This window comes from Rattus norvegicus, chromosome 20 (assembly GCF_036323735.1).
Source record: "Rattus norvegicus strain BN/NHsdMcwi chromosome 20, GRCr8, whole genome shotgun sequence".
NCBI classification, from domain to species: domain Eukaryota; kingdom Metazoa; phylum Chordata; class Mammalia; order Rodentia; family Muridae; genus Rattus; species Rattus norvegicus.
In genome coordinates this window covers 4,691,081-4,702,560 of record NC_086038.1, presented here as the reverse complement: position 1 = coordinate 4,702,560, position 11,480 = coordinate 4,691,081, and the positions used below count along the sequence as shown (strand labels likewise).

General features: G+C 50.3%; 1 protein-coding gene across 2 annotated transcripts; it reads left to right on the top strand.

Annotated features, from left to right (window-relative positions):
* On the top strand, positions 1-7,552 carry RT1-DMb (RT1 class II, locus DMb). Of its 2 annotated transcripts, NM_198740.2 has the most exons (6): positions 315-588; positions 2,787-3,068; positions 4,629-4,913; positions 6,660-6,776; positions 6,954-6,989; positions 7,254-7,552. In NM_198740.2, exons 1-6 carry the CDS (start codon positions 534-536, stop codon positions 7,262-7,264), a joined length of 786 nt encoding a protein of 261 aa, NP_942035.2. In that variant the 5' UTR covers positions 315-533; the 3' UTR covers positions 7,265-7,552. The 2 variants fall into 2 exon arrangements, with proteins under 2 accessions (XP_063135087.1, NP_942035.2); XM_063279017.1 differs by having other exon boundaries at positions 1-588; positions 6,954-7,552.
* The last annotated feature ends 3,928 nt before the right edge of the window (positions 7,553-11,480 follow it).

Below are 11,480 nucleotides of genomic sequence, written 5' to 3'. Positions count from 1 at the left end.
CTCCCTTTCAGAGATGAAGAAAGTTGTCTAGAAGTGTGCTTTTTTGTTTGTTTATTTGTTGGTTTGTTTGTTTTTGTTTTTGTTTTTTTTTGTAAGTGTGTGAGCAGAGAAAGTCAATCCATTGGGCAGGCCAGGCTTGCATATCCTGGAAATGCTTCAATGACTACCACTGGCGCCTCAGGAAAACACCTACAAGGTCCTGTTCTTAAAGCCTAGGGCATAATGAGGTTTACCTAGTAACTGATGATGCTAGACTGAGACACTTTGTGATTGGTCTGATCCGCCTACCAGCGGACCACTCCCTTTAGGACTCGGGATTTGGTTGAGTTAGTGGGTGCAACTTTAAGATCTAAGGAGGGGCTGAGTGACCTGGGGCCACATCGGCAGCAAGGAGCAAGGGACCTGAACAACAAGTACCGTCTTTACCTCAGCGTGGGAAAATCATTTGTCCAAGCTGGGGCAGGAGAGGTCCCGAGGCCCCTGCGTGAGGTGGCCCAGGAGCCTGACCTTCCTGCACCTTCAGAGAGTGGAACATGGCTGCACTATGGCCGCTGCTGCTGGCCCTGAGTCTGGGTTGTATAGGAGCAGGTAAGGTCCCTTCCTAAACCTCCTCTCTCCCACTCCTGTTTGGGGTAAAACCCGTTCATTTTTCGCTAACAGGTTTGAGTGCCCCAGACTAGCCAGTCTCCCTACCACGGCCTTCCTCCAGCCCTGCAGACTGTATTTCACAGCAATTTTAATAATGAGCCACTCTCGTAGATTGTGCAATGGATGTCCCTGCTGGGACATAGGTTAGGACTGGGTACTGGGTTCCTAACACAGTGCCTGCATGTCATAAATGTTCTGTGGCATCGGAAGTCAAGAATATTTCCAGCACAGAGCAAGACTGACTGTTTTTCTTGACTCTGTCTCTTTTGTCTCCTTTCCCTTCTCCTCCCTTTTCCTCTTGTCTGCCTGTCTGCTTGTTTGTCTGACCATCTCTTTCTCAGTGGAGACAGTCACGATCTATAACCAGACTAGCCTTAAACTCATGGCAATCCTCCTGCCTCGGGGCTGGGATCACAAGTGTGCCAACCGCACTTACTTTACCCTTTATCTCCTTGCCAATAGCGAGCTGCTCTGAAGGCCATGCATGGCACACGGGAATCTTGGGGCTGTCCTCCCAGTGCCACATACAGGAGAAACAGTGCTAATTGTTTCCAGCCTTGTGCACGTGAATCTCAGGCCCATTCCTAAACCTGACACCTCTGGAGCATTCGGGAGTCAATCATGTCGTATGATATCAGCAGAAAATCGGGATGACCTTTAAAATGTCTTTTCTGCGTTTTGTTTGCTTAGCTGTGGTGGTGTTAGGGAAGCTTGGTAAACTGTTCACCTTAAAAACTTAAGACCACGGCAGGTGGAAAACAGCGGCCTGATTTAGTGTCAGGGCCTCGGAGAGGTGGCTCAACAATGAAGAGAAATGGGTGCTTTCGAAGAGGACCCAGGCTCAATTCCCAGCACCCACATCAAGCACACGTAGGCAGCCCCAGGATTACCACAACTTCCCTCTCACTTGGCAATGAGTTAGAGCCCCTTGACTTGGAAAATAGAGAGGGCACGGAGTCTGTGCAAATAGGCCATTACTGTTCATTTATTGCAAGAGTTTAAAAACACTTTTCTCCCTCGCTTCACCGTCTGTCTGTTTCTCTCTCTGTCTCTGCCTGCCTGCCTACCTGTCTGTCTTGCTCCGTGTCTGTCCATCTGTATATGTGTGTCTGTGTGTCTGTGTGTCTGTCTGCCTGTCTGTCTGTCTGTCTGCTCTCACCCCTGCTTATCCGAGTGTGCACCACAGCTGTGTAGTCTGAGGAGGCCAGAAGAGCATCTGGAACTGGGGTCACAGGGAGCCGCTGGGGGTGGGTGTGCCAGTCGGAGCCCTGGTCTTCTGCAAGAGCAGCCTGTGCTCCCAAACACCCAACAACCTCTGTATCCCCATGAGGAATATTTTAAAGAACAAAGGGTTTGGGGCTGGGGATTTAGCTCAGTGGTAGAGCGCTTACCTAGGAAGCGCAAGGCCCTGGGTTCGGTCCCCAGCTCCGAAAAAAAGAACCAAAACAAAAAAAAAACAAAAAAAAAACAAAAAAAACAAAAAACAAAAAACAAAGGGTTTGTAGGAGGACGTCCAGGCAGAGCCTAGGTACAGTAGTTTCTGCCCCCTTGGAGGTGGATGTGCCGCTCCTCAGCCTATGACTGTGAAGGTCTCAGGACCCCACAACCTGAGATATTTAGGCTTTGTCAAATAGACAGGATTTATTTTTAAAGATTTATTTATTTTAATTTATATGAGTACACACTGTCGCTGTCTTCAGACACACCAGAAGAGGGCATCGGATCCCATTACAGATGGTTGTGAGCCACCATGTGGTTGCTGGGATTTGAACTCAGGACCTCTGGAGGAGCAGTCAGTGATCTTAACCGCTGAGCCATCTCCAGCCCCAGGATGGAGATTTAAGTGTCAGGCTTCTAAAGATGGCCCCATCTTTCCACTGACAGGCCCCGCCCCAGAGTTCTGCCAAAGTTGACCTCATTAGAACGAGAGATCCTGCGGTCACTCAGTACCAAGGGCTTCAGAGCTCTGTGTCGGGAACCAAGTTAAAGACTAAATATTAGGGCAGAAAATGCATCTACTTCCAACATAAGCGTCATAAGGGTTTTAGGAACTTATGTGTCAGGATCTATGGGCGGAAGCCATATTTGCAGTCACCGCGTACAGACTCTGATCTGCCTTCCTTCTCTGGCTTCTCCAGGTGGCTTTGTGGCTCATGTGGAAAGCACGTGCTTGCTGGATGATGAAGGGACCCCAATGGACTTCACATACTGTATTTCCTTCAACAAAGATCTGCTGGCCTGCTGGGATCCAGAGGAGGGACAAATAGTCCCCTGTGAATATGGGGTCCTGTTTAAGTTGGCCGAATTCATTTCAAATATCCTCAACAAGGAAGAAGGCCTGATCCAGCGCTTGAAAAATGGGCTTCAGGACTGTTCCACACACACCCAGCCCTTCTGGAACGCGCTGACCCACAGAACCAGTGAGCAGAGGGGCAGCCGGGGAGCAGAGCCAGGAGAAAAGAGGACGAAGGGGATGCTTGAGCACTGCAGGAGTTGGTTCCTGGCAGAAAGAGACAGTGTGGACCCGGAAGAGGGGGTGGGGTGGACATGAGGGAGCAGTGTGGTAATAGAGATGGACCGGAGGACCGGGGACTTAGTGACAAGGAACTGACGAGGACCAAAAGCAGGAACCACTGCACGCCAGGGTTCAGATCCATGCCAGAACTCCCCTGCTGGCTTTCCCCAAAATGTTCGTGTCTTTTATTTTTATTTTATCTTAATTACATTTTTTTCCCATTGCTGGGGATTGAACCCAGGGCCTTGCCCATGCCTGACAAACACTTTACCACTGAGATCTGTCCCAGCCCGGTTTCTACTATTCATCCTGCAGGCTCTCCCTAGGTTGTCCAAGCTGGCCTTGAGCTGGTCGCTCTCTTGCGATTGCAGACTTGGGTCCCCAAGCCTGGCTTGTCCCTGGTTTTTGAGCTCAGATTTTGTTGTTCTGTGTTTGGAAAGGATGCAGTCATGGGGAGATCTGGTGGTGCTCCAGGGATTCCAGCGCTGGGTCTCTTCCTCTGGAAGCCTTTGCATAGAGAATGTAGCTCATGGGAACTGCTGGAAGTTTGTAACATTGTATAAACCTTGAAGATCCCCTTGGGCCAGAGTGGTATGTCATAAGATGCAGCTTCTCAGCCACTTTGTAGCATCACCTGACCAAGGTGTTTCCTGAAGATTCAAGTCTCTGGGTACTAATCTAGACAGGGAGAAAATACCTCCAGTGAAGCCTAGAGAGGCTGAATTTTTTCCTAAAGATTTATTAATTAATTAATTTATATTTCTCTATTTAGCGTATGTGTGTACACTATCATGCTCTTCAAATACACCAGAAGAGGACATGGGATCCCCATTACAGATGGTTGTGAGCCACCATGTGGTTGCTGGGAATTGAACTCAGGACCTCTGGAAGAACAGTCAGTGCTCTTAACCACTGAGTCACCTCTCCAGCCCGAGAGTCTGTATTTTAACATATTCCCTTGGATTTTTCACTTAAATTATTGTTCAGAAACACTCTGATAGAAAAGAGCAGGGAGACCACTGGGGGATAAGCTGGTAGGATGGTAGATAGTCTTGGTGACCTTGTTGCCAGGCCTGGTGATACAGACCTATAATACCAGTGCTTGGGAAGAGGCAGGAGGCTGGGAGTTAGGACTATCCCCAGCCTCAGAGAGAGAGAGAGTGGGCTACATGAGACCCCCATCTTAGAAAACACACGAGCACGTGGCCACGCAAGATAAGCACAGATATTGTGCAGACAGCTCATAGCTCAGACCGGACGTTTACCAGTTGTGATCAAACACAAGTTTGAAGAAGAAAAAAAAAAAAAAAAAAAAAAAAAAAAAAAAAAAGAGGCTATGAGAGAGTAAGAGGAAGCCCGAGGGTCAGGAGTGAGTTCTATTTCCTTTTTCAATCGGTGCTGCAGACATATTTTGAAAGGATGAGATGATACTTCCTTTCCAACCATAACCGCTTCTCTCACGCAGGAACGCCATCTGTCCAAGTAGCCCAAACCGCTCCTTTTAACACAAGGGAGCCTGTGATGCTGGCCTGCTACGTCTGGGGCTTCTATCCGGCGGATGTGACCGTCGTGTGGATGAAGAACGGGCAGCTTGTTACTTCCCACAGCAACAAGGAGAAGACGGCTCAGCCTAATGGGGACTGGACATACCAGACCGTCTCCTACCTAGCCTTAACCCCTTCCTACTGGGACATCTACACCTGCGTGGTACAGCACAGCGGGACCCCTGAGCCCATCCGCGCGAACTGGAGTAAGTGTGTGGTGACTCGGGCGTTGGTGGTTGGGAAAGGGACCTGGATATTTTGGCCAAGGGAGTGAGACACGCACGGGGCGTGGCTTGTGGTAGAGAAGGGGATGCTGGGACCGGAAGTGAGTCTGGAGGAGCTTGTGGAGGGTTTGCAGAGTTTGCAGCTGGCTAAAGGTTTGGCAGTTGTGCGGCTGTGATGCTTTTCATCTGTGCGAGAGAGCATGAGCAGCCTGATTGTCACCCCGAAAGTGTGCAGATTTGATAACATTTCCCGGAACAAACCCCCGGAATTCACTGTGTTAGTTTTCCCAATGTCCACCCATCTTGGGAATTAAGAAAATAAAGTAGACAAGAAGAAAGGGGAATTCCTCTCGGTGTAGGGCTGTGCCGAATTTCGGCAGCGTTTTTGAGCGTAACGGGATAGTGCAGCCATGACTGTAGACACTTTGGTGGATGTGTGAAGGGTCTAATCAATAAAGAACTCACCGGGGCTGGGGATTTAGCTCAGTGGTAGAGCGCTTGCCTAGCAAGCGCAAGGCCCTGGGTTCCATCCCCAGCTCCGGAAAAAATAAATAAATAAAAAAAATAAAGAACTCACCGTTTGAACCCTAGGACTAGTTAAGGTAACAGGAGACGGTTCATACCAGTTTGGAGATTATTGAAGCGAGGAAGAAAGAAGAGGAAGGAGCAGCAGAAGAGGAAAGACCAGGGAGCAGGGTCCTGGGCTGCTGGGGCCAGGCCTTCCCTTGCCGGGAGTGTTGTGTCCGCTGTTGGTTCTAGTGGGTCTCTGGGAGGGGATGGGGTCTTGGTTAGGGTTTCTATTGCTATGACGAAGCACCATGACCATGGGGAGGAAAAGAGTTATCCGGCTTACACCAGCACATCACGATCCATTATTGAAGGCAGTCGGGACAGGAACTCAAGCAGGGCAGGAACCTGAAGGCAGGGGCTGATGCAGAGGCCACGGAGGGGTGCTGCTTGCTGGCTTGCTCACCTGGCTTTCTTATAGAACCCAAGACCACCAGCGCAGAGGTGGTCCTCCCCACAATGGGCTGGGCTCTCCCCCATCAATCGCTAATTGAGAAAAGACCCTGCACTATGAGGCTTGCCTCAGCCAGGTCCTATGGAAGCATTTTTCTCAATTGAGGTTCTCTCAAATGACGCTAGCCTGTGTCAGACAGACACAGAACTAGCTAACAAGAGGCGTGAGGAACACGCGTGTGCCCTTGAGCTGTGCAGGGTAGGTTTCCTCTGTAGGACACACGAGGGGCTCCTTTGGCGAGAGTGCTCTATGGTGTCGGGGTAAGAGTCCAGGCGGGGGTATACTTCCAAACAGGAACAGCTCCTGCAAGTGGGAGCGCGAAGGGCTGGAGGGTGGAATGGAAGCAAATTTTGAAGGGAGACAAGGGCAGTGTGACTCTGGGGGGGCCTCATACTCTGGAACGTTGGAGGCCTGGAAAGGAGACATTTTACTAGGAAGCTGCTCAGAGCAGGGGTGTGAGTCACCCCTGCCACAGGGAGTGAGGAACCCCTGGTGGCTAGGGCGGGTGCCCCCGGGGAAGGGGGAACCATAGAGAATGCCTTGAGAGGTCCCACTAGGCTAGGAGGAAGCAGAAACTGGGCGGCACCCCTGGGAAGACAGTTTCCCCCGTTCTAGTAGTGAGTGGTGTGGTTGACCCTTCTAGGTGCAGGGTCCGTGGGACTAAGCTGTAGACATCAATTTTTAAGACCTCTTTCATTACTTTGCAGCACCCGGGCTGTCCCCCATCCAGACAGTGAAGGTCTCTGTGTCTGCAGCCACCCTGGGCCTGGGCTTCATCATCTTCTGTCTTGGCTTCTTCAGATGGCGCAAGTCTCACTCCTCCAGTGAGTCATCCCCTGAGCGCTCCGCCGTCCTCCCCGTCGTCCTCCTCTTTCTCCCAGTCTCTCTCGATGTCTGTCTGCGGTTGATTCTCTCGTTAGAACTTCCTCTGTGAAGAACTAAAGAATGCTAGGTTCCTTCACCCGCAGGGACTGGTATAATCAAGTATCTTCCTCTTCTAGGCTACACTCCTCTCCCTGGATCCACCTACCCGGAAGGTAACATTGCTGTTGGGCTTTGCGCTCAGCGGTCCTCAGAAGGGCTGGGGTTTATGTTCGGTTAATGGTGCTTGCTTACGATAAGCAGCTTATAACCTGTTGGGGCAGGATGGAGGCCAGCTTCTTTGTCTTAGTCATTGGTTGCTGGGCATCTTTTGCGTCGCCGGTGTCGGAGGGCTCTGGCGTTGGTCCCGAACACGGGTGGTGGGGTGGGTTTCGACATCATGCATTCTCACCACTGCCTGGTTCTGGTTGCTTCTGCAGGACGGCCCTAGAGGGCAGAGCCCCGCGCTGAGAAGGAGATCCAGACTTTTGATGGTGCCTTCATGCCCCCCAGCATCTTCAGGACACCCCACTTTCTTGTGTCATAATTCCTCTACTCAGTTCCACTTTCCCATGTAAATATTGGTGGCCTGGGGGGTATTCGTAATCAAATCTGCCTCGGGTGTTTTCTGAGGTGAGCTGCTCTGAGGAGGGGGTTCAGTGCCCTCCTGAAAGCCCCACCTTGTCACAGAAGGCACTGTGTCACGATCACACCTAAGAAATAAACTGGTGTGGAATTACTGGCTTCTCCCAAGTTTGTCCTGGCCTTTGGAGGAGAGACTGGCAGAGCATGACTGAAGTTGATCCTTTCCTGTGACGTAGCCAGTGGCACCTCCCGGTTTCCCATCGACACGAGTGAAGCGGACCTGGGGGCAACTTTTGAAATTAAAACTCGAGGGAAGAAATTGAGCTGTAGCGAGATGGAGTGGCCCCGTGAGGAAGAGGGAGGGGCTGACGGCTTATTTGCATGTGTGTGTGTGCCTGTGTGTGTGTGCATGTATGTGTATGTGTACATGTGTGTGCACACATGCACATGCCCATGCGAGAGCGCTTGCCACGGCATACATGTAGAGGTCAGAGGCAACTGGCAGGAGTGGGTTCTCTTCACGGTGAGGGTTCTAGGGGTTGAGCTCAGGGTGTTGTCTTGGCAGCAGATGTCTTCGCTGACCTTGCCAACCTGTAAGTGGTCATAAAGGACTAAATCACTTGTCAGAGGCCTAAGGATAAATTCTCCATGGGGTGTGTGTTTACCTGATAGAAGTCAGAAGCTTATTCTGAAAACCTTCCATGGATCAGTGCACCCCTTTGGAAAGTCACCGTCCTGTTCCTGTCTATCCCAAACCCTAGCGACATTCACTTGCTGGGGAGATTACGTCTTTAGAGGAGCTGGGGCCTCTGGCGACAAATGTCTTCCACTGGAGACACAGCTGGGTGTAGAGAGTTGGTCTAAGAATTGATTTTTGGGATTAGAGTTGGGAAGTCAACAGCCAGCAAGAGGAAGAAATCTGTGGCCCGGGAGCTCAGCGGGCCAAGAGCACTGGCTGCTCTTGCAGAGGACCTGGCTTCAAGGCACAGACCTAGTTACAAGCAAAAAATAAACAAACAAACAAACAAAAACAAACAAAAACCTAAATAAATTAATGACAAAAATCAAGAAAGAGAAACCTAAGGCACAACGAGAAATGGATAAAACAGGGAGAAATCTAACACGAGAGGATTGTGCAGGGAGAGTGTGCAATGGGGTGTGGACACATCTGTGTGTGGGCTCCTGCAGGGTAACTCTAAAGGCCAGAATCTGATCTGCATAGGTGTGGGTGGGTGGGAGGCCAAGGGGCCCGGATCCCTCTGCTCTAGATGGTTTCTATGGATACGGGGCTTGGAGGAGGGTGGGTATAGCCCTCATCATAAAACTTGACACGCAAAGCCACTGAGTCCTCCTAAACAATGATTCCTCACAGCACCCACAGTTTTCTTAGGAGAATCCTGGGGTGAGGGTGTGACAGCTCCTCTGGGAAAAGAGAAGTCAAGAGGGGAGGGTGAATGCTCAGTATTCCAAATGGAATCTGGGTAAGATGGAGGAGTGATGCGTGCTAGGGGTGGGTGGGAATTGAACCCTGGTTCTGTGGGAGTGCACGGAGACACTTTGCTGTGAGACACCTCGCACTCCCCTGACAAGCCTCTCAGATCATTGGCCTCATTTACTTCACCTTCACGCTGGGTGTTGTAGGTACCTGAAAGTTACCTCTCTCTACCGGTGAAATGAGTCAATTCAAAGCCAGATTAGATTATATGAAAGGCAGGCGGGTTTATTGGGGAAGCTGCTCTCGGGCGAGTTCACTGGCTCCAAGGTCAGAGGCCAGGGAAGTCAGAGAGAAGAGGGGAAGGGAGAGAGAGGAGGAGGAGGGGGAGAAAGAAGGGAAGAACAGGAAGGGAGGGAGAGAGAGAGAGACAGACAGAGAGAGACACAGAGAGAGAGAGACAGAGAGAGAGAGACAGAGACAGACAGAGAGACAGAGAGAGAGAGAGAGAGCGAGAGAGAGAGAGAGAGCGAGCGCCAGCGAGTCAGCCTTTGGGAAGGGCAGCCCTGCCCCTGGGTGCTGGGAGAACCTGGGTGCCAGGTCTGCTTTCCTTTTTTCTTTTTTCTTTTCTTTTCTCTTCTTCTTTCTTTCTTTCTTTCTTTCTTTCTTTCTTTCTTTCTTTTTTTTTTTGGAGCTGGGGACCGAACCCAGGACCTTGCGCTTGCTAGGGGAGCGCTCTACCACTGAGCTAAATCCCCAACCCCAAGGTCTGCTTTGATACGTAAAATATGGACCTCAGCCCCTTGTCCAGGTCTGGAACCAGACATACACTTCTTGTGAAGCATAGGTGTAACTTGTTTTCTTGTTTCTTTGCTCGTCTTTCTTTGCAGATCCCTCCACAGGTGGTGCCCATGTGTTCCCAACTCTCTTTTCTGGAGTCCATCGTCTACGCAAGCTCTCTGATTGCTTTGCTATTCTTTATTTTTTCATCAAGAGTTATTTATTTTATTATGTATTAGTACACTGTAGCTGTCTTCAGAATCACCAGAAGAGGGCATCAGATCCCATTACAGATGGCTGTGAGCCACCATGTGGTTGCTGGGAATTGAACTTAGGACCTCTGGAAGAGCAGTCAGTGCTCTCACTGCTGAGCCATCCCTCCAGCCCCTACTTTTTATTCTTATCTTTTCATTTCCTTCCTCCTTTGGCCTGTGCAACCAGTCCTCATCACCTGTGCTCAGCTCAGGTGACTACAGTTCCTGAGAAGTGTATTTAAAGGTAACCATTTCTCTCTAAGATCTGTTTTCACAGAACCCTCTACATTGTCTTTCTGTCCCCCCTCCCCCCATCCCCAGCTCCACATCTAATGGCAACAAAATTACGCTAAATTCTCATAGTAGTGTTTTTATTTATTTCTAAGCATTCCTTTTAGTGGTTTAACTCAAAGATGATGGTACATTGAGTGTTTTTGTTTAGACTTTAAACTTGTAGAAAAATTGTAACAATGCCAAGAAATCTTGGGCTGAGGTGAAGCTCAGTGGTAAGGTGCTTGCTGGTGAGTAGCTGCTGTGACCACACACACACACACACACACACACACGCACACCCCACACACCCCACACACCCCACACACCCCACACACCCCACACACCCCACACACCCCACACACCCCACACACCCCACACACCCCACACACCCCACACACCCCACACACCCCACACACCCCACACACACGAAGGCTTGCCTGGGAGGTCTGCCTGGTTCCAGAGGCCTGGACCCAAACTCTTCTCCTCATAATGCACAGCAAGCCTCTGGGCCATTGCTCCAGTCCCTCAATGAAGGCCCCTTATTTCTTTCCTTTTCTCCCTAACCCGTGGCCCTCAGTCTGGCATCCTGCATCTCAGCAACCTTTCCCGTCATTGTGTTAATGCTTACGGTTCTCCTTCTTTCTCTTCCTTTCTTCCTTTCCTTCTCTCTCTGTCTCTGTCTCCTCCTCCCTCCCTCCCTTCCTCTCTCTCTCTCTCTCTCTCTCTCTCTCTCTCTCTCTCTCTCTCTCTCTCCTTCCCTTTCTTTCTTTCTTTCTTTCTTCTTCTTTTTTTTTTTTTTAGAAATTTATTTCGCGTATATGGGCACACTGTAGGTGTCTTCAGACACACCAGAAGAGGGCATCAGATCTCTTACAGATGGTTGTGAGCCACCATGTGGTTGCTGGGAATTGAACTCAGGACCTCTGGAAGAGCAGTCGGTGCTCTTAACCACTGAACCATCTCTCCAGCCCTCCTTCTTTCTTTCATACTAGGGTTCACACTCAGGGCTCTCCACCTGCTACACAAACATGGTGCCATTCTGTGGCTGTGATGAAACACCATGACGAGAAGCAGCTTACAGAAGAAAGAAGAGCTTGTTCGGGCTGGAGGTTCCAAAGGGTTAGAGTCCATCGACAGGGAAGACGCGCGCGTTCACGCGCTGGCTGGCTGCAGCAGGAAGCTGGCTGGTTAACTGACAAACAGGAAGTAGAGAATGCAAGCATACGGCCTCAAAGCCCATCCCAGTGACAGGCTTCTCCCGCAAGGCTCCATCTCCGGAAGGTTCTTCAACCTTCAAACACTGGAGCCTGGGGAGGGGGAGAGACGCATGTCTTATGTGGACC

Excerpts from the sequence above, each read along its gene's own strand:
- RT1-DMb (XM_063279017.1), top strand. The coding sequence starts at position 534 with ATGGCTGCACTATGGCCGCTGCTGCTGGCCCTGAGTCTGGGTTGTATA. Across the intron at positions 3,069-4,628 it reads CGCGCTGACCCACAGAACCA|GAACGCCATCTGTCCAAGTA; the intron begins GTGAGCAGAGGG and ends TCTCTCACGCAG. Across the intron at positions 4,914-6,659 it reads GCCCATCCGCGCGAACTGGA|CACCCGGGCTGTCCCCCATC; the intron begins GTAAGTGTGTGG and ends ATTACTTTGCAG.